General features: G+C 41.5%; 1 protein-coding gene across 3 annotated transcripts in view; it reads right to left on the bottom strand.

Annotated features, from left to right (window-relative positions):
* lrp4 (low density lipoprotein receptor-related protein 4) overlaps positions 1 to 21100 on the bottom strand; it is a 108715-nt gene that overhangs the window by 3195 nt on the left and 84420 nt on the right. The window contains exons 13-38 of one of the 3 annotated variants that reach the window (XM_063882052.1): positions 20496 to 20652; positions 19745 to 19962; positions 14429 to 14605; positions 12864 to 12989; positions 12057 to 12265; positions 11798 to 11879; positions 11563 to 11668; positions 11283 to 11484; positions 10875 to 11064; positions 9846 to 9977; positions 9225 to 9365; positions 9036 to 9122; positions 8777 to 8948; positions 7820 to 7982; positions 7201 to 7426; positions 6401 to 6704; positions 5951 to 6169; positions 5574 to 5708; positions 4855 to 4963; positions 4370 to 4562; positions 3380 to 3493; positions 2881 to 2992; positions 2368 to 2429; positions 1508 to 1595; positions 1236 to 1377; positions 931 to 992 (exon numbers count right to left, since the gene is read on the bottom strand). In XM_063882052.1, the coding sequence (XP_063738122.1) occupies positions 951 to 992; positions 1236 to 1377; positions 1508 to 1595; positions 2368 to 2429; positions 2881 to 2992; positions 3380 to 3493; positions 4370 to 4562; positions 4855 to 4963; positions 5574 to 5708; positions 5951 to 6169; positions 6401 to 6704; positions 7201 to 7426; positions 7820 to 7982; positions 8777 to 8948; positions 9036 to 9122; positions 9225 to 9365; positions 9846 to 9977; positions 10875 to 11064; positions 11283 to 11484; positions 11563 to 11668; positions 11798 to 11879; positions 12057 to 12265; positions 12864 to 12989; positions 14429 to 14605; positions 19745 to 19962; positions 20496 to 20652 (3908 nt within the window). In that variant the 3' untranslated portion in view covers positions 931 to 950. The remainder of the gene's footprint in view (positions 1 to 930; positions 993 to 1235; positions 1378 to 1507; positions 1596 to 2367; positions 2430 to 2880; positions 2993 to 3379; positions 3494 to 4369; positions 4563 to 4854; positions 4964 to 5573; positions 5709 to 5950; positions 6170 to 6400; positions 6705 to 7200; positions 7427 to 7819; positions 7983 to 8776; positions 8949 to 9035; positions 9123 to 9224; positions 9366 to 9845; positions 9978 to 10874; positions 11065 to 11282; positions 11485 to 11562; positions 11669 to 11797; positions 11880 to 12056; positions 12266 to 12863; positions 12990 to 14428; positions 14606 to 19744; positions 19963 to 20495; positions 20653 to 21100) is intronic. The other 2 variants (XM_063882050.1, XM_063882051.1) reach the window with 2 other exon arrangements.

Below are 21100 nucleotides of genomic sequence, written 5' to 3'. Positions count from 1 at the left end.
GCTACCAGGATGTGGCTCTTCTTTTCCTTCTTTGTCACATGCATTTCTTATTTTTCTTTCTTGTTCTTCTTTCCTTAAAGCTAACCCTTCCTAGCAAATTTTTGCATCTAGGGGTCTTTCTGAACAACAACAAAAAAACTGAGTTTGGTGACGTCAAAAACTTTTCCTTCTAAACAAAGCACATACATTTGGTCTAGTCATTTCAAAACATATTAATGTACCAAAGAGACTTATTATAGGGTTAAAGAATAATCGCATTTGATTGGTGTTAAGATCTGCTACACAAACATCACCAAAAAACTTCAAAAACTTGAACCTGTTAAAGATGGATTTCCTTTGAAGGATTGCACAGCACAACACTCCAGAACATGTCACCTTCAAACACAACCCATGCACATCAAGTCGGCTCCTTCAGTGATGCTGTGCCTTCTTCTGGAGTTTCTTATTTTAATATTGAAGTGCTACAAGTTCATCCTTTTGATAAAAAAAAACAACTACCAGGATTTCAATCTGTGGAATATTGAGTGGAATATAATGTATTGTTCATAGCATAAACAACAGGGAGATTTTTCAAGAACAAGTGGACAAACTATCCAGTCTGTTGTTATAATAGTTAGAACAGCGTCTGTTCATATCCACCCCAATTGTTATTTTCTTGACAGTTGGTGCAATAGGTTGCGATAAATAGAGAGTTAGAAATGGATTTGCCTTATAAAATATATATCTAAGCTTTTAATAATGAATCAAACGACAGGAAGCCATCCCTTAATTGTCTTTTCTTGATTCCTTGCCTGTTGAAATGTTGGTTTTCAAAGGTAGGTTAAACACTGATTAATGTTAGACAGCAGGTCCCATGCAGTGGAAAGACAGAACAAGTGAAGGAAACAAAGAAGCAAAAAAGAGAACAACTCTGTCATGCTGTGTAACTACCTCTCCACAGGGCAAGTGGGTCAAAAGATAAAGGGAGAGAGGGAGTTGTAGGGATGAGAGAGCTGCAGTGAGGAGAGAAGGGGGGGAGAAAAGATGAGCGCTGGTGTCTGTAACCTACTTACTGTAACATCACATGTTACAATATTACAACACGATTCATCAGACAAACAGTGAGGTCATTTGTCTCCATTGTTACCCATCGAACACCTCCATAGTCTGTGATCATTCTATGGAATTATCATGGATTTCGCGTTAAATCCATTCAGATATTAAATAAATGAAGACGAGTTGTTCCTGTTCGTTACCTCTTTCTTATATCGCAGCTGGTTGTATATTGGAGGCTTTTGCGATGCCTCAATCTTGACCTCTTGTGTCGATGTCCGATACGAGGGGTTACTGTAGGTCAAGTTGCTTACTCCCGGGTCGGCGAACTTCGACTTTTTATGTCTGTCAGTCAAAAAAGGGGAGAAGTAGCTTAATACATTAAACAACCCACTGTGTGTATTCTGTATTATTGTGTTATTAAACCCTTTGTTTGAAACCAGGAAGTAAGAGAAGTGTCAATTGGGGTACTGACCTGTAAATAATCAAAGCAGCGATGAGGATCAAAATAGCCAGGATGGTCAGAACTCCACCAATCACGTAGCTGATATGAAGTCCTTCTCCTGAAATATATATGGCACACATGTTAACAGAGCAAACTATAGTGCGTCACTGTCTTACCCAATTTCAGTTAAACTCCACTGCAGAAATAGTCTAAACGTTTCTGAAAACGTTTAGTCTAACTCCAGTGGTTAAATATTTTGGGATATAAGGTAGCACTGTATAGAGTCCTGTATTTACAGCCTTTCAGTGTTCATGTTATTAGAAACCTGAGATGCTGGTGCCATTGTGCCTCTCCTACAACCTCAACACTGAATGACCATCATTCTCCAACCTCAGGACAGCTTTGTGAATGCAGAGTTAAAAAAACCTTGTATGAAGCACTATAAGTGCTAAAGAAAAGTGCTATTTACATTTAATTTGCATTTCATGATGGACTTTAGCATCCTTATTTGTTAAGTAAGTCAAGTATAACTGATTTCAGTGATATTTACAAGTCGGTTATTATTTTACCTCCCACACAAAGTAACATTGCTAAATTTGAAGCAGTGGGAAAGTTTTCAGAAGTGAAAAAAGTCCCCTGTAAGATCACCAAAGCTGTTTTCATGTTTACTTGCAAGCTAATAACCAACAACTGCAACTTTGTTTAAACCTATCTAGAGAAAGCTAGCAGTTTCCCTCTGCTTCCATTATTTTGGCTTAGCACTCTGCACTGCTGACACACATGGATAAAATACAAACATTGTTTTTTACAGGGGTAGAATGATACATATCACATTGCCACATTAAGACAATATGTAAAGTGATGAAGAGAGAACTTCGTCTTGTACTGACCGTGAGGAGCCGTCCTCACGCTGTTCACACACCCCTCTACGTTTAGGTTCTTGTCAGTGCAGCTGTAAACATTAGAATACAAAACATTATGTTGCATTTCCTGAAGAGTCCATGTTGTTTTAGCAGGAGTCTGTAAGCTTCTGATTACTGCTGAGTTAATAGATTCAATTGAAGATCAACAATTACCTAATACTCCTCTATGGGATGAAAACATTTCTCAGACCTCTATAAAAAGGCATGAGAGCACTCAATATTTTTTTTCTTTGAGCAAGATACGGCAATTATTCTTCTCCAATTACTGCTATTTCTCATAATTTAGCTTTTTAAATACATGAACAAAGTTGAAAAAGAAGCACTCAAAAGTTTTCCATACAGGGTCATGCATGTGTTTTTAAAGCAATTATGCCAACATACGATTTCTGTTGATGCATTGTATAACAATTAAATGAACTTATAACTTCAAAAGGAATCTTTGCCCGTAGAAATTAATTTTTCAGAGACAAACAGACGTACTTGACGGGTGAGGCTCCTCCATGTGGAATGTCGGTTGGAGATTTGGGGATCTTGTTGGGGACAGGAGTGCTGCTGGTTCCTCTGGCAGGAGCGGTGGGGACGTAACCTGAAACTGATGAAAACATGCATTAGAACCGGGGTAATACAGCTGTTTATTTTTTGGTTGTTTTCAATAATTATTTCTGCAAGGTTTAGGCCTTGGGGGATCATACTTGTGCGAGGTAAGTGTGTGTTGGGTATTATTCTTGTTATTGAAAATCATCAGAGAGACTCCCGTGTTGGGATAGTAGCCTTTGCAGACCATTTACATGCACAACCTATATAACACACTACAGGAAAGGGAAAACCCAGAAAGAATAATGGAGCCTATTTAACCTGTAATAACTGTGGCTAGGATGGAAGTTTCTTACTGCTAAGGCATTGCATGCAAACATGTTGGCATGGTCAAACAAAACTCAAACATCATTAGGAACAGTCACAGGGCAAAGAGTACACTCACTGGTGGAGCAGGGTCGCCCGTCTGGGTCATCAGGGCAGGCACACACAAAACTGTTGGTCTTGGCGAAGCAGAGGTGAGTGCAGCCGCCATTATTGACTCCACAGAGATTAGTACCTAAATGAGAAGAAAGGGATCATTCAAACAGTGTGTCTGAGTCTGGTTTATCTGAAATTAGGGTGGGTTTTTTCGCCTTAAGTATGGTTTATTTCCTTTTGTGAGGACATTGAGATACGATCTAAATTCAGCTTCCTTTACGTAACAGCACTTAGATGCTGGAGAATAAAAGGTCTAATCATAGTGGCTACCTCAAGTGAAATATTTTTTTCTATTTCTCAAAATACATAACAACACGCTCAACATTAGAGTCAGAGTTACATTCAACATTCCTGCAGCAAATGTCATGCCAGACGAAAAGTTACTACAAGCTTCCAATCAACAGGATGCTACCAAATCCATGCGACTATAATTAAAAGTGTTTTTACATAACTAAAAAGGGTTTAACTTTGGTTAGGATTTTGTATAAATTGTAAGAGAAAGGCTTACTGATTAAATACAACATACATTTTTGGGGCTGTAGTCTGTGGTGAACATTTTTGTGTTCAGTGTAATTGAGTTAAATGACCATTTGAATGCATTTTCGACTTTTCGGTATTTGTTGTCTTATGGCATCACGTTATTTTCCACTTAGGTGCCCAGTTTGTTGTCGTTTCCACCATGGTTCACTAGCATGCAATGGATAAAAAGTGTATTGCAAGTGGGTTTGACTGCATTTAAAACCTTCATACATGTGTCATTTTAGTGGGAAAGGGAATAACTGATGACATTTGCAACCCAATCTACACCTCCGTTCATTGCCTGTTTTATTTAAAACTTTCACTTCAGTCTCTGCTGCTGCAGCAGCACTTTACCAACAACACACTTCCCTGTCCTCACAGATGAACAAAGTGAAGTCTCTGGTATGTCCCGTAACTTCTGGAGTTGTATCCTTACCCGTCTGTCTGTGAGGTGATACCACTATAATGTCCATGAGGCCTTCCACGTTGGCCAGCACGGTTTCCTTGTTACGACCCGTGTGTTTGTCCACCCGCTGGATGGACTTAGTCTGCCAGTCCGTCCAGTAGATCCAGCGGTCTTGCTGCGAGAGTCGGGAGAAAGGAGTTAGAGGGGAGGACACCGGCTTCAACTGGGGAAACGGGGGAGAAGAAGAGAGGAGAGGAAAAACACAGACAAGGAGTAGGGGGATGGGAGGAAGAAAGGGAAGGGGAAGAGGGAGGAAGAAAAATGAGGGTCAGAGTGGAAGAAGAGAAATGGTTAAGTCGAATGGGTTCAGCATGAGTTGAAGGACGCAGAGACGGGCACGGTGAGAGTCACACGGTGAGCCGATGAGTGAAAGAGAGCAGGTGAGTGGAGGAGGCAGCCAGGAGGAAGGGTCACCCAGTGATTGACAGCTGAGGGTGAGGAGGGGGAGGGGGTACCTGCGTGAGGGCAAACGGGTGGGACACCGGGCTGACGAGGACCTGCCGCAGTTTCCCATTCAGGTCCGAACTCTCGATCCTGTCCAAGTGGGCGTCAACCCAAAAGATCCTGCAGAAAACATCAAAGCTTCGTAAACACACTTCTGTTGTACATGCCTTCTGACCGCAGTGGAGAAAACACCCTATGAGGCTGTAAGGCTAAATATACACAAGAAAACAAAACTGTGGGATGGATGATAAATGGAGACAAAACTTATCCATAAGTAGGGTTACAACTGAAATACCAATAACTCAAATATTCTATAAGTTAACAAAGACAAAGGGAGGATTGAAATCGTAAGTCCACCACCCAACAAATTTAGTTTAAATCATTTACAAACAGACACAAAGGAACTTTTCATGTTTAAAAAAGGCAAAAAAAACTGCATGTTCTGACATTTTTGTATTAAAATGTACTTTCTGATGAATCTATAGTGCAAATAGTTCAGAATAATACTTATTTTTTCCTGTCTATTGACTTATTGCAGATCTATCATCTAGCTCTACCTAATCCAAGTTAGCTCAACTTATAGCACTCTAAGCTCAACCCTCTGTATCCTCTGGCAGTTTACAAATCTTCATGACTTGAAGTCATAAAAACGTTCACAATATCTAATGTAAGTACATTTACAAGATCACTATGTAGCTCCTTTCACAAACAGGCTTTCTCTCTCTCTGACCTTCGTGTGTCGTAGTCCAGTGTGAGTCCGTTGGGCCAGCCGAGGTCGGTATTGATCAGAACCTTTCTGTCCGAGCCATCCAGGTGAGATCGCTCAATCTTTGCAATGTGACCCCAGTCCGTCCAGAACAGGTACCTGCAGAGACCAGGAGAACTTGTGAGGAGAGTTTCTACTGCACAAAGTTGAAAGAGAATATTGGCAACCATGTGACACTTCCAAACTAACTTACACTCAGACAATATATAGCTTCTTTCTGCTGAGATTCCACTTGTTCTACTGTTAACTCCAGCACAGCTCATTATCTGTCTCCTGGTTATCTTTTAACAGCTCCAAAAAAGCTAAAAATGCTCAAGGTGAAGCCCAGTCCCCTGTCTTACCCTTTGCTCGGGAACACTGCGATGGCTCGGGGTTCATCCAAACTGTTGTTGACCAGGACTTTGCGGCTTGAGCCGTCCAGGCGAGCTACTTCGATGGTGTTGCGCCCTGTGTCCGTCCAGTACATGTTCCTGGACACCCAGTCTACAGCCAGCCCATCCGTGGTCTTCAGACCCTGGCTGATCACCGTCTCCATCCCGCTGCCGTCTAAGTTTGCACGCCTAAAGATCAAAGTTAAGGGTGGGCAGATATGATATTCAGTAAGAGGCTACATGGCTTTAACGGCTTCACTTCCCTGTTGGAAGAGGCTGTCAGAAAGCAAAGCAAAGAGTTTTAGGAAATGTAAATATAGCAGTACATTACTTTAATCCTGTTTGCTTGTGTAGTTATTGACTGATACAGAAAATCCTTAAATTGATAGTAATTGAGTTTGCATGTCATTTTGACCACACCTTATAACATCCAGGGTGACATCGGTGTAGTAAAGTTTTGCGTCCACGCTGTCGTAATCCAGTGAGATGACATTGTGCAGTTCGGGCACCGGCACGTGCACGTCGGTGTGGTCGCTGGTGTCGAGGGAGATCCTTCGCACACTGACACGGTTGGAGAAAAGAAGGTAGGACTCCGGGGAGTCCTCACACGACCTGGCGTCACCTTTGAGCAGGATTCCAGTGGGACAGGCGCAGGACGTCCCGTTGGGGCGAGGCAGGCACAGGTGGGTGCAACCTCCGTTTCTCCTGCCACACTTATTAAAACCTGCAAAAAGACACAAAGGGCATTTCAGATACATTGGAATAACAAAAAGCTGTGTGCACTCTATGCTGATTTTAGTTTATGATTGACTTTTTCCAGGCAACATATAATCACATGTCAGTCAGTTGGGGAGCTCCACATTCTACAATCAACGGGGGTCATATTCAGGATAATCAGGCAAGGGGCCCAAAACAATTTTCACCAAGACGACAGAGAAAGAATATAAAATGTAGAGTAATTGAGGACCTGTTGTGAAAGTCAGGTATGGAATAGAATATAAAGATAGAAGTATGTTCATATACGCAGAAATGATGGATGAAAACAATTTAGCATGAGGCAGCAGGCCATCAACACAGCAAATTAAAAAACATGTTTAAACTAAATTATAATGAGTTGTAAACAAATTGCTGTTTAGTCCAAATTCCATGCAGTGATTTGTTTTTGAGCACACATTATTTTTTTCCGTACAGCCTCTATTATGTATGTTCCTCAGACTCACCCAGAGGCCTCTCCCTGTCCACAGCCTGGATGTCCATCAGGCCCGGCAGGTTGGCCTGCACGGTGATGGTGTTGGTCCCCGTGTTCTTGTCGGCTCTCTGAATGCTGCGGCTCTGCCAGTCGGTCCAGTAGATGTGAGATCCCAGCAAGGTCAAACCGTATGGGTGCTGGACTGGAGTCACCAGGGTGTGGCGGTTCTGCCCGTTCAGGTCGGCTGCCTCGATGCGCTGTAGAAGAGCGGAGAGAGTAGAGGGATTACAACCATGACGCCATAATGTCATGTGCCTTTTGTCTTAACGCACTGACATTTAGCCAATTAGCATTTCACTTTTTGGTCATCTTTAAGAATTAAACAGCTTTTCTTCCAACTACACTAAAACTGTTTTCCTTTAGCATTCATAACTATCATTGTGCTTTTTTTTTAGTCCTTGTTTAAATAGTGCTTAATATGCTTAGGATTTTTTTTTTAAAGTTCCCTCGATCAGTGACATGCAAACGTGTGTAGAAATCCTGCTCCATCAACATAGAAAACACAGGGACAAAAGCTTTTCGTGTTGGAACAATATATGTTTTAAGAGGTGATAATTAAAGTGAGTGTCATTAGGGTCAAAGCTGCTGACCTCAGTGTGAGCGTCGGCCCACAGAAGCTGTGAGCCGGCTGTGTCGATGGCCAGGCCGTTGGGCCAGCCCAGGTTGTTGCTGATGAGGACAACACGGTCGGATCCATCCATCCCCGAGCGCTCCAGCTTTGCGTGCTCTCCCCAGTCCGTCCAGTACATATAACTGTCAGAGAGAGAGAGAGAGAAAGATGTGAAGTAAATTCACATACTGAACATGGAATTGTTCTTGTTGTTCTGAGGTAAAGGGCTTCACTTAAGAAAACACAATTGAGGTGCTCTGCTTTAGCTTTTGTTTAATGATAATTACTTCTAATTCATTACATTTCAAAGGTTAATAATGCATTTTTTGGCACATCTGTGTACAGCCTTAGTTACTTCGTTCATACAGTTTTGTATCCCCTTCCTTTTCAGTGAAAACCAAGTATCTCCAGATGTGTCGATTCCTTAGCATTTTTCGTTGTTTAGCTGGTAGGAAAATTATCCTTCATCTCAAGATGAATAATCAATTTGAAACCCCCTTTGAATATGCTGGGAAATGCATTGTTGTTGCAAAAATGTGCTGTTTTATTGAGCTATTTAAAGAGTTGACTTTTGAGCGAAACATGGTTCTCACAAAACAGCACGGATTTGTGTTTTATCCATATCTTATAGACATGAGGAATTACAGTAGATGGAAGTACCCATCTGTATATTAAGAAGTTAAAAAAAACCAAAACTTAATTAACAGCGGTAGAAAGCAACATTCACACCAATGAAGCAGATCTATTAATCCACAAATATCATTTATAATAGTAAAAAACTGACAGGGAGCATTTAACTGCCTGACTACTTTTAATTTCCATACCTAGATTCTGCTGTTAATACTTTAATACTTTTTCACACTGCTGTAAAAGTATTTTTCAAAATTCAGGACTGTTATCGGAGATAATTGTCTCCATCACACTCCAGCATCCTCACCCCATCTCATTGTAGAGGGCGATGGCTCTAGGGCTGTCAAGGTTTTCCCAGACGAGAACTTTCCTCATGGAGCCGTCCAGGTTGGCAACTTCGATGCGGTTATTTCCCGTGTCAGTCCAGTAGACCTTCCTCCCAACAGCATCCACCGCCAGGCCATCGGTCGTCACCAACCCTACAAAAAGAGAGACACAGAGAGAGGAGTTAGAGTTGTGACCCGGTCGACGTAAATCCCCTTGTACAAGTAAGCTACCCCCCTTACCTGTGGATATGATGTCTTCTTGCGATTTTCCGTTGATGTCGGATCTGCTGATTTTCTTCAGTGTGCTGTCAGACCAATACACTTTTCCTGCAGGAGGCGCCACATACACATGTGAGCATTTCCATTTCTACGTCCCTTGTTTTTTTTTTTTTAAGCAAGCATTTCTTAACTTCGAGAGATCATGCAAACCTTCTTTGGGGTCAACCCCGATGGCAATGGTGTTTTTCATGGAGCTATTGACGGCCAGGACCACATCAGCGAAGTAGGGGATGTCCAAAGAGACCATCCTGATGTCTGTCCTCCGGGCAAAGATCAGGAAGCTGCTCATCCCTATGCACACACACAGACAGACACACCACATTTCAACACACATCACAGCATTGCAGTCAGAGTACAAAGGTAGGCTGACATGCTTTTATCTCTCTAGAAGAAAAACGTTCTGACGTTTTGAACTCCACATTGTTTTGTTGCAGTTTTTTCTCCAATTTGTAGGCTTAGTCAAGGGTTTTGTTGCTTTGATTGTTTTTCCTTTAAAGTATTTGCTTTTGAGATTAATATATTTCAGGATTTCGCTCTACATCTCCCTTCATGGCTTTGCTCATGCTGACATATGTTGCCTAGGAGGTGAATAAGTTCCAGTAGATGTGAACCAAATACATACAAGTTAAATAAATACAGCATTTGTATTGTGGCCATTCTGCACCATTAAGAGCATTACAATAATCAACAAGCAGCTATAGTTTACATAGTAAAAATGGATGAACAGAGAATAATAACTGCATCATTTTTGACACAAGTCAGAGTTTATACCTGGCGTGCAGGTCTTTCCATCCGTTTGCAGGTTGATGCCGGTGGGACAGGCACAGCTGGAGGCTTTTGGAGCAGGAGCCAGGAGACAGAGGTGGCTGCAGCCTCCATTATTCACCGCACACGGGTTACGAACTATAGGTGGAGACACACAAAGCAATTCAGCACATCCACCATCTTACTTTCTAGGCTAGCTTCAAGGCAAGGAATAGATAGGGGATGGGGAAGGTTGGGGCAACGAAACAGAAAAACACAACTTCCCTTAAGGGAACTTGGGGAAAGCCCCACAGATGAGATGGATGAGCTCAGTGAGGTTTCAGTTTGGTATGTGCCCCCCGAGGCTCTCTGCCAGTGATCTGGGTTCAGTTTACCTGTAATCCCCTCACTGTCAGCAGAGACACAGGATCTGAGCTCGGAGGAAAGGCGGCAAAATCAGAAAAGTAGAAAGTGACAGGGGGATTTTTTTCCCTTTGTCACAAGAGACTACAGATGTCCAACAAGAATGTTTCTCCCTGTATTGCTGCACATTGGAAATTACATGGAATAATGACTATGAGTTTTAGGTAGCTTTTTGACGATTATGTTCCCGATTAATCAATTTATCTTTTGTCTATAAAATGTCTGAACATTGTACACCCAGTTGCTCAATCTTTATTTGAACTCATTTTGTTGTTACTCCAAAATCTAAGGATATTTCTTTTTATATAAAACAGAGAAATGCTGAATTTGAGAGGCTTTAAACTGCAATTTCTTGTTTCTAATTCTTTCCTTGAGGCTCTTTTGCGAAGTCTGGGCAAATAACCGTAATTAGCTAGTATAAATGGCTAGCGTTCCTACACTGTTTATTTGATGTGCATCTAAACAACCTCAAATTACAGCTTGAGAGTTCCCATTGTCATTGTTTCATTTATTTCAATCTAATTTAATCTAATGTGTTGCAGTACAGAGCCAAAACAATTAAGGTGTTTATTATTTTCCCGATCCTAGCTGACAGTGCTTCAGTCATGTTCGAGCATATGAACGCACACAGACCTGTCTCCCGGTGTCTGTGGAACATGTGGATGTCCATGAGGTTCTCCAGGTTTTCTGCGAGTGTATGTCGTCCCAAGCCGGTGAGCTTGTCCGCACTCTGGATGCTCTTGGACTGCCAGTCGGTCCAGTACAGCTTGTCCTCGTGCACTGTGAGGCCGAAAGGGTGGGGTAGTTGGCTGCCAATCAACACCTGTAGGCAAATAATAGATCAGTAAACACCCATTAACATCTGTGCACAGTTGGATTCTAAACACAAGCTTGGAAGCCAATCCCACCAAGGATAAACAATTCTTCAAAACAAAACACTTTAAATTACACAATATTTAAATTTTATTTTTCAGACTTTCTCGGACAAATCAGCATGAAGACAATTATTTTATTTGAGTAAAGATGACTATATACGGTTACCTGTCGATTGGAACCATCAAAGTTGCCAAATTCAATCGTCTTCATGCCAGCATCGGCCCAGTACAGGCGTTGTGTCTCGTAGTCGATGGCGAGCCCATTTGGCCACGTCAGATTAGACGAGATGATGACGATCCTATTTGAGGCATCCATTCCTGCACGCTCGATCTTTGGGTTTGCACCCCAGTCGGTCCAGTACATGAAACTACGTGGAAAGAATAAAACAGGTGAGAAAACGATTGCCATGTGAAGGTAAGGTTTGTATGTTTTAACTTCTTCTCACCCTCCAATTGGGTCAACGACGATATCCCTGGGCCTGTCCAGGTTCTCCCATATCAGCACAGTCCGCATGCTCCCATCAGCGTTAGACACCTCAATACGATCTGTACCTGAGGATCCCAAGATGTTATAAATGGTTGAAATACAAGAGCACCCACTGCCTTGGTATCATAGATTTTTATACATCATAAATATGATTTTGTGGGACAATGTGAACAACGTGAAATGATGTTGCTTACCAGCATCAGTCCAGTAGAGCTTGTGGGTCAACCAGTCAATTGCCAAACCTGCTGGGCTCTCCAGACTGGTGTCCACCACCACCTGGAGAAACAAAGACAAAAACGATTTAGTCTAAACTCTGCTACATTGCTGTTGCACTTTCCCATTAGCCCTAGTAGATGGCAGTATTGCATTATATTAAATCCTGCTGCGGCCCTCCCCTAAATTGAGGACATATGAGAAATGATGGGATTAATTCAGACTGCAGAAGTTACTGACCTCCTGCTTGGTGCCGTTCCACAGCGCTCTGTTGATGGAGTCTGTGGTGACATCCGTCCAGTAGATGTAGCCCTCTTTGGCATCCCAGTCCAGAGCCACGGCATTACGCACATCAGCCAGAGGGATGACATCATCGGACATGTCCTCTGTATCGAAGCTGATTCGTCGGATGTCCGTCCTTCGGGCAAAAAGCAGGAACTTGTCAAGACCTGATTAAAGACCAAAGGTCTTCTGTCAGTCTCTAGGTTTAACAGTGGGGTCAACAGTAAACACAGCATAACAATACACACACTCAACAAGCAGCTCAAACACACTCACTGATAAACATCGTAAATCATAAACCTCCTCCTCTAGCATGAATATAATTATGATAGTAAAATGTCGATGTTTTTAATGACAACATGTTGTGCAAATGTCACATTCTATTAAAAGTGCTGCAACTGTCACAGGGTAATGAACTAAAGAAAAGGATTCATTAAAAACCTTACATTTTTTAGCAGCACTGAATCATACCCTGATGTTATTAAAAGTGTTAGAATTTCCATTTGGGTGATACTTCAGTGGAAGTCTTATAATCCTCTGCATGCACATTTCATTCTCTAAAACACTTTGACTGTTTTGTCTTAAACTACTGCTAAAAATGTTTCTTGACATTACCTTTTTGACTTTCTGAGTATTATAATGCAGTAAATAACAAGTGTTAACTGGCTACACTTGCTGTTGTTGGCATGAATTACATCGTAAATAAATATGCAACATTCACTCAAATATGACATATATTTAACATCCAGATGTTGAGGGACTCACCGCTGGCACAGTTGGAGTGGTCCACCTTCTTGAAGCCGGTGGGGCAGGCGCAGGTGTGTGTCTTGTTGCTGGGGAGACACAGGTGGCTGCAGCCCCCATTGTTGGTGCCACAGCGGTTCCTGCCACCTGCAGGGGAGACAGAGACACATAGCTCAGTGTTTGATGTGGATGGACAACTTTTGAAGAAGTTATTTTATACTCTGTTTGTCCTCAAAAATGTCCCCATCCTTTGGCTGCCACATTTTCTTTTACATAGAGGTCAAGTGTGTTCGTTTAAAGGTGTGTGTTTGTCTTGATGCCAATTTTTTTGTAGACTCTTGAGAGCGTTATTGGCTTTAGCAAAGAGTTATTCATTCATCGGTGTGGGTTGGCCAAGACCCCTGTTCTTAAGCCATGCCCCCTTGTGTCTTGAAAATATGTTAATAATATAATATTTTGGTGGCCAATCTGGGACTTTGGTTACATGTCATGCCCTCTCACTCTCCATGTTGACTGTTTGCCTATCTTTTGTGAACCATTAAACTAAATCATGTTTCTTTCCATTTTAAAAATGACATGAACTACACACATACGGCAGAGCTTCATTTTTTTGTTCTTCGACAGTAAATCCGTCACAGTCTGTGGCTGGATTTCACTCATGATATGAATTGTTCAATTGATGAAGAGTTAGAATCCATTCCACTGGCACATGAGCTCACATGACTCACTGAATCTACAGTGAAACAAAAGGACTATTGCCTGACCTCCCTCTGCCATCGTAGCTCTCTGTTTAGGGTCCAGCTGTTATAAAACCTTATCAGCATGATAACCAAAACTTTCTCTTGGCCAGAACTCAAGTATAATATGGTTTGTTAGCAGAAAACACAAGTTTTGCCATCATGCTGATAAACCACCTCGCCAGGCCAGTTACCCACAGGGTGTTGCATAAGTGCAACAAATCATTCCATCAGTGCTGGGTTTGCCACCATGTGGGAAAAGTTTTCACTTCTGTGTTCAATAAAGGTTCCAGTTTTTCACGTCTGTCTTCATCGAGCTCATCCACCACCCTCTAAAATCTGTTTCAGGTTTCGTTGCTCAACATTTTGGCCTCGAGTCGGCTGCATGACAACAATTTTTACTGCTTGAGTCTGCAAACTTTATTCAAAAACAGATCCATTGTTTTTACCCAGAATTCACAAGATGTTGGACACTTATCTTTTTTTTGGGTTTCAACTCGAGCTGATACAATTTATAATCTCACTGTACATACTTCCACCTGTAAGGTATTTTATTGTAATTTTTATTCTTTTGCCATTTCTTGTGTTGCTGTTTAAATAAAGAGAATTACTTATTGAATCCTTTGTTGTGATTTGTGACCTTGCTATTATTTAATGGCAGAAATGTTCATGTATGTTAATAACAGTACTAGCCTTTGATGAAACATAATATTAAAAACACACTTTATTTAACTCCCATCTTTCCTTTGATCCTCGCATTGGGGATCTTGGCTGCTATCACTCAGATTTTATGGATATTTTACTATAACTTTAAACTCAAGGTGGCCTCCAGCATGACTGTGTACTGACCTGCAGGCTGCCTCTGGGGGTGCAGGGTGTGGATGTCCATGGGGAAGTGCAGCTTGTTGCGAATGATCTCCTGGTTCTTGCCGGTGAATTTATTGGCACTGTTGATGCTTTTGGTGTGCCAGTCCGTCCAGTATAGGCTGTCCTCAAACACAGTGATGGCAAACGGATGGGGCAGGCCTAGAAACACAGATCAGAAAACAGATGATCGAAGATGTGTGTGATAGAACCACGAAAAGACATCTTTCAGGAACAATGAGCTGTAGTGATAAAATGCAGGCGCTAAGTCTGGCATCATCATGGGGTAATGATTCTGTGAGTTTCATGTGGAAGTTTAAATCCAAACACACAGAAAAAAATGGAAAGAACAACCACTGCATTTGGCTTGTTCAACCAATTCTCTCCAAACATCCTCCCTTTCAGGGCTGTGGGCTTAGCTGATGTCATAACGTCTCCATTTAGAGCTGCTTTCAATTACCCTGCCTTTCATTGGGCTGAAGCTGGTTTAGTTGTGGTCAGAGCGGCCAAAAGCAGAGATTCTCCATCAGGATACTCAAATAATGTGACTTTTCCATGCAGGATCTGAAAGCCAGATTCAGAACAGCCCTTAAAGAGTGTTAGGCTGGTGCAAGAGACCTATAGTTGTCGGATATGTACCAGCTCTCATCTTAGTCAAAACTATTTTTTATTTAATTTGTATATTTTAATCATTTAAATAGGAGATTTTAACCTGATGGGCAGTTATATATCCCATACTTTTCACTTACAAGTTAACAGTGTATGATGTATACTAACCCCGACCCTAACATTCCCACAAGTTTAGATTTATTGGAGAGTTGTATTGTTTGTTGATGGTATAAATGCTTTTTAAGAGAATTCTTTAGCTAGTAGAGAAACACTTTGGTGCAACAACAAGACATTTTTATTGGAGTTGTTGTCTTAAAACACGTTTGTGTCACTATATAATAAACTCAGAATGTCTCTTGAACATTAGCGACTATATAAGCAACGATCACCGTTAAAGATGGATGGGTAGCAAAAGTTAGTTTCAAAGCTTTTAAAAAGTTGGCTGCATCAGAAATGTACATCAAGGCTTTGATTCTTTTATATTTTAGCATGTTGTTGACATCCAGTCAGTGGAAGCCATGCCTAAACATTAACACGTGTAACAGCCAGGGAACTCCTCACAGATTTGTCTCTATTGGGAACATCTGCTCAGGGTGACGTTCTCTTTCTCTCTCCAGCTTAATCATCCTCCGGTGAAGTATCTGTAAAACCAGTTGGATGCGAGTGCCAAATGGCTGGAAAAAGTGATTCCTGCTTCTGCTACACATAGCCGTTGTGGAGTGGCAAGCATGTTGGCCCAGGGCTTTTAAAAACAGTGCTGCTCATTTAATGACGGTGTTTAACAGCACGGCATAAAAGTGGTAAATGGCTAAAACTGGAGAAAAGACAGAGGAATAATGAGCCATGAGGATTAGAGTAAATGTTTGTGTACTTGAGCTAAACATTCAATCAAAAAAACATTTGATCCTTTTAATCTAGGAATGTCTTAGGAGCAACAACATGTTATGCAAATGACCCTTTGGTTTGCACTTTCATTAGTGTAGATCAGGGGTGTCCAAACTACGGCCCAGGGGCCAAATGTGGCCCGTGGTCCATTTTGACTCGGCCCTCAGCAACTTCAAAAAGTATAATGGAATATGGCCCACACATGTCTTATATTGTACTTTCATTCATGTGTCTATAAACACACTTCTCTAATACATTCAGTCAGTTAAAGTACAAAATATTTTCTAACAAACCTGAGTTCCAACCAGCTTGAAATATACCCTTCATATTTCCTCCTATAATGAGCACTCTGAGGCTCCTGTTTAAAGGGATGAGCTGCACAATTTTTTTGTAATACATAAATAAATAAAACTCTATGAAGAGCTTTGATGTAGGCTGTTGGTTTTCTTAAAGCATATTCAAGTATCAAGCATAACTTACCTACATTTGATTGATTTGGCTAACTTATAACTAAACCTATGAAGCAATATACCTCACCTCTAGTGAGGTGCCCAGCTCTTCCTAAGTTTTTCTGTATGTGGCCCTCAGTGGAAAAAGTTTGGACACCCCTGGTGTAGATGAAAAAAATAAGCGTAATTGATCTCAGTTCGTCTCCAGAAAAGGTTTGCTATACTCTTAAGCTTTGATAAAAACAGAAGTTATTGTATCTTATCTTTGACACAGCAGTGAAAGTGTTGGATGCAGCACAAAAATGCCAAAGATTTGTAGAAACAGTTTGCCAGTACACATTTTCTCCACTAGAGTTCACAGACTAGTTTAAATATTGTGCCTAGTACTTATTTTGGTCATATTCTTTTAATATTTTGTAGAACATCGGAAGCCCATGTTCTACAAAATCAAAATGTAAACGTGATACAGTAGCTGTTGGTTCTGTTCTGTTTTATTATAATAATAAGATATTTCAGCTTTTAGGACACTGACCATGCGTCTATGAGAAGAAGAGTGACATAGAAAAAAGAAAAGATAACAACATAGAAAACTACATGTATGTTTAAATGTGGATTTTGATACAAGCTACTATTATAGAATATGATGATGGTAATGATTTTTGTAGATATTTTAGATATATTATTACTTCTCAAGTGTATTTCATTTAGATTAAACATTGAATTCCCGTATTCATCAATATTTATGCAATATGGTGTACTGTCATTTTCCTGTGTATCTTGACCTTAAAAACAGTGAACTTAATTTCCAATGTTTACTTGCATGACAAAGCACACATGTACAAAGCGCCGGGATTCCTTTCATAATGTCAGCAAAGGGAGTGAAAGCTTGACTCTATCATCAAACACTAAAAAGGTGAACAAAAATGTGCCAATGCTTATTATCCTAATATTCTATCTGCTTACTGCTGGCAACAAAGTATTGTGTGTCAAGTAGCAATGGGCATAGTTTGAACATTTTGTAAGTGCTTCTGAAGTTTTGGTACCAATCTCACACAACAAAACTAACTTTTTTTATATAATAATAATTTTTCTTAATTTAATAAAAGAAGCCAAAGGAAGGCCAAATGTTTCCCAAAAACTAGCAGCCAATTCTTCTTCTTTTTTAATCAGATTGATATAGTAGATGAAAAAAACAAAACAGGGAACAACTTTGATTCTAATCAGAAACGTTCCGGGGAAAGGATAATTAAATAAGTAAGAATTCATTAATTTCAAGTCATTACAAAAACAAAGCTAAAAATAATGAGACCACGTCTTTACATTTTTCGTCCCTCCTCCTCAGACAGGTGTGTGTGAGGTGATACAGGCTGAATGTGTGTGTTCTGATCTTATCCTAACATGAGGGCGACAACAGTGCACCCTCTTCCTTCCTCAGAGTCATCGACATCTACAAGGCGCCTGGTTTTGATACGGTCACCTTCTTCCTTGTTGTCTCTGCACCCCCACCCCTCCTGCTTCTGTTTTCCGGGACAGCTGGAGGAGCAGCTGCGGGCCGACAGGGCATCAAACGTCCCACAAGCCTTCACAGTAATGTCCCCTTTAACCTACATGCAGAACCACCCAGTCTATTCACGCCTTGACTGAATCTGTCACACAACACAACGTCGCCTCCAGCTGGACAGAATGCTGCTTATAGAGTGATGGACTGTAACAAAGGCAATCTTTAGTGGTCCCCGATGTTTCCTTCTTGCATCACATCCCACAGCTTACTTGTCTAAATGCTAACAGGCATTGTATGGTTCTCACAAAAATGTTTAATTAAATAACTATTATATTTATTATAATTAAAGACCCTATTGTGACGCTAAGCTGAACAATGTAAAAGCCTATACTGTCCAAAGTTATATTTCAAACTGAAATTGAATATTTGCTTTAATAATGTCATGTCAATATGACAAAAAAGGTTCCGACTTGGTGACTCCTAGTGCATGTTATAGATAGTCACACTCCTCAAAGGATGAATCTTAGTTACTGTGGTGACTCACACTGTTGCTCTAGCACCATCATAGCACAAAATGTATTTCATGTATGCAAGAAATGTCCAACATATGGGTAGACTGACATGGAGTTTCATGCATTCATACTCCCCAACCTTTCTATTACTTTAGTTCTCCCCTTAGGGAATAATATAGGCCACACACACACACACACACACACACACACACACACACACACACACACACACACACACACACACACACACACACACACACACACACACACACACACACACACACACACACACACACACACACACACACACACACACACACACACACACACACACACACACACACACACACACACACACACACACACACACACACACACACACACACTTCTCTTCCTGTCCCCCACCTGCACAGGTGCGCACACTGGATAGCGGCGTTATCCAGGACACCCGTCTGCCGTCCAGCTCCAATGACAGAGGAGCTGGCACTCATCCAGCTAGCACACACACACACACACACACACACACACACAGAAAACTATAGGTGTAGGGAGATAGACACTCGTTAACATTCCTGGCCACAGAGGCTCTGAACGTTACTATGCACTCACACACACGCAGACACAGACACACACACGTCCCATTTGTCTGGTGTGTTGTCTGAGCAAACAGAGGCTTGGGAGGAAGGACAGGGCCAATTACAGCCTTTTATCCTCAGAGCACACATCATTAAGAAGAGCTCACAGGGCTGATGGTGCACGCACACACACACACACACACCAAATTGTTCCCATGTCCCTCTCTCTCTTCACACTCCTAGACACTGATATGCTGCAACACTTGTTTTCGTTTTATCAGATGACAAAAAAAGTTCCCAAAAGGGAAGCCACTTTGTAGGCTGAAACCTAAAAATATATATATATATATACACAGAGGGACATTGATCCTGCCACACCTGATAAACACATCTTACTGCACCATGAGGTCTCCGAGGGTATGTTTGTGACACTACTAACGCCGGCCAGATCCCCACTTTTAGTGCACACGCACATTGTTTGCTTCACTGTAGGAGTTATACAGTTTTATGTTGTCATTAAGGCATCTGGTTGCGTGTGCTATTTCATGAAAATATGGCATTGATTAACTCCCATATGGTATAATAAAGTAATGTCAGCAGGCTACATCCTATATCCGTCCACTTACGTAAGTGTGTATGTGTTAATTGTTGAGGATCTTAACTCCAGCTGGACTTCTGTACAACACTTCATATCCTGTTAATCTCTAGCTCTCAAAGTCCAATTCTGAAAAGGTTCTTGGAAAAAGAAACAGATAACAGACGGAGTGTACCTTGGCTGATGACGGCCTTTCGGTTGCGTCCGTCCAGGTCTGCCCTCTCGATGACATGGTGCTTAGCGTCCACCCAGTACATGCGGTGGCCGGCATAGTCGATGGTGAGGCCATTGGGCCAGAACAGGTGTGTGTCTGCGATGACCCGCCTATTGGAGCCGTCCATGTTGGAGTACTCAATGCGAGGAGTGTTGCCCCAGTCTGTCCAGTAGATCTTACTGCAGGCGAAAGTGGGACAGTCATGATTAGTTTGCTATTTTGTTTACTTGCTGTCACGAGGTAAATAGATTGCTGTCAGGATTCAAGACACAGCAGATGTCAAATATAATAAAAAGTCTCCTCTGTCCACGTCATTCATATCCTTTTCATCATCACTCATCAGCGCTGACCGGCCTCAGAGAAAAGAGAAATCTTTTTGGGGGGATATTTTGCAATTATCCTATGCAAATGAGCTACCTAATGCTGAATGAGTTTTTTCGAGCATACAATTTCTCTTGGGCTTCATCTTGCCACTGCAGCACATGAAACTGGGGATAAACCCATTTAGCTGCTGCCCCTTTCATGAAGTAGTTGTTCCACCCAGATGCTCGCCTGTGGGCAGTGCTGGGCTGCAAAACTTTAATCCCTGCTCCGCTGCTACACAGCAACTGGGACACATCCAGAGGGGATATGTATAGATGGGAGTGGTGTGCATTTGATGCCATCTGTAGTGAATCACACAGATTATGTGCATGTGTGTTTGGACTCGTACCCCTCTATGGGGTGCAGCGCGATGGCTCTGGGCTTCTCCATGTTCTGCCACAGCAGCACCTTGCGCTGCGTCCCGTCCAGGTTGGCCACTTCGATACGGGACGTCCCGGAGTCTGTCCAGTACAACTTGTCATGGATCCAGTCTATAGCAAGTCCACCTAAAGGAGACAAATCACAATTAGGAAGTTGTATGATGATTCTTGAGTTTTAAAACTTTTATTTCCTAAAATATTCATGAATATCTTCAAAACATACAATACAATACATTTAGGGGGGTTGGTAGTTGAAGTTTTTGTTTCACCTTCGGACAGAGCCGAGCTAGCCCTTTCCTTTTTTTTCCAGGCCTCATGCTAAGATAAGCCAAATAAGAACACTCACAGACATGAAAGTGATACTCATTCCCAAAATGTCATCTATAAATAGCTGTTTCATTATCTGATCCACATATCACAATATTTTAGGTTAAAATAACTCTTTACTTGTTATAAAAAACAGTGACAGTAACAGTGAATTATACTGAAGAGAAAAAGAGTAAGGAGGGGGAAACAGGCCTAACGACATTGAAGCCGAGAGAAAGCAAGAAAAAGAAAGTAACACAACACTGTT

Source organism: Eleginops maclovinus, chromosome 4, assembly GCF_036324505.1.
Source record: "Eleginops maclovinus isolate JMC-PN-2008 ecotype Puerto Natales chromosome 4, JC_Emac_rtc_rv5, whole genome shotgun sequence".
NCBI lineage: Eukaryota > Metazoa > Chordata > Actinopteri > Perciformes > Eleginopidae > Eleginops > Eleginops maclovinus.
Note: the sequence above shows the minus strand (reverse complement) of the source record. Positions and strands in the feature narration are given on the sequence as shown.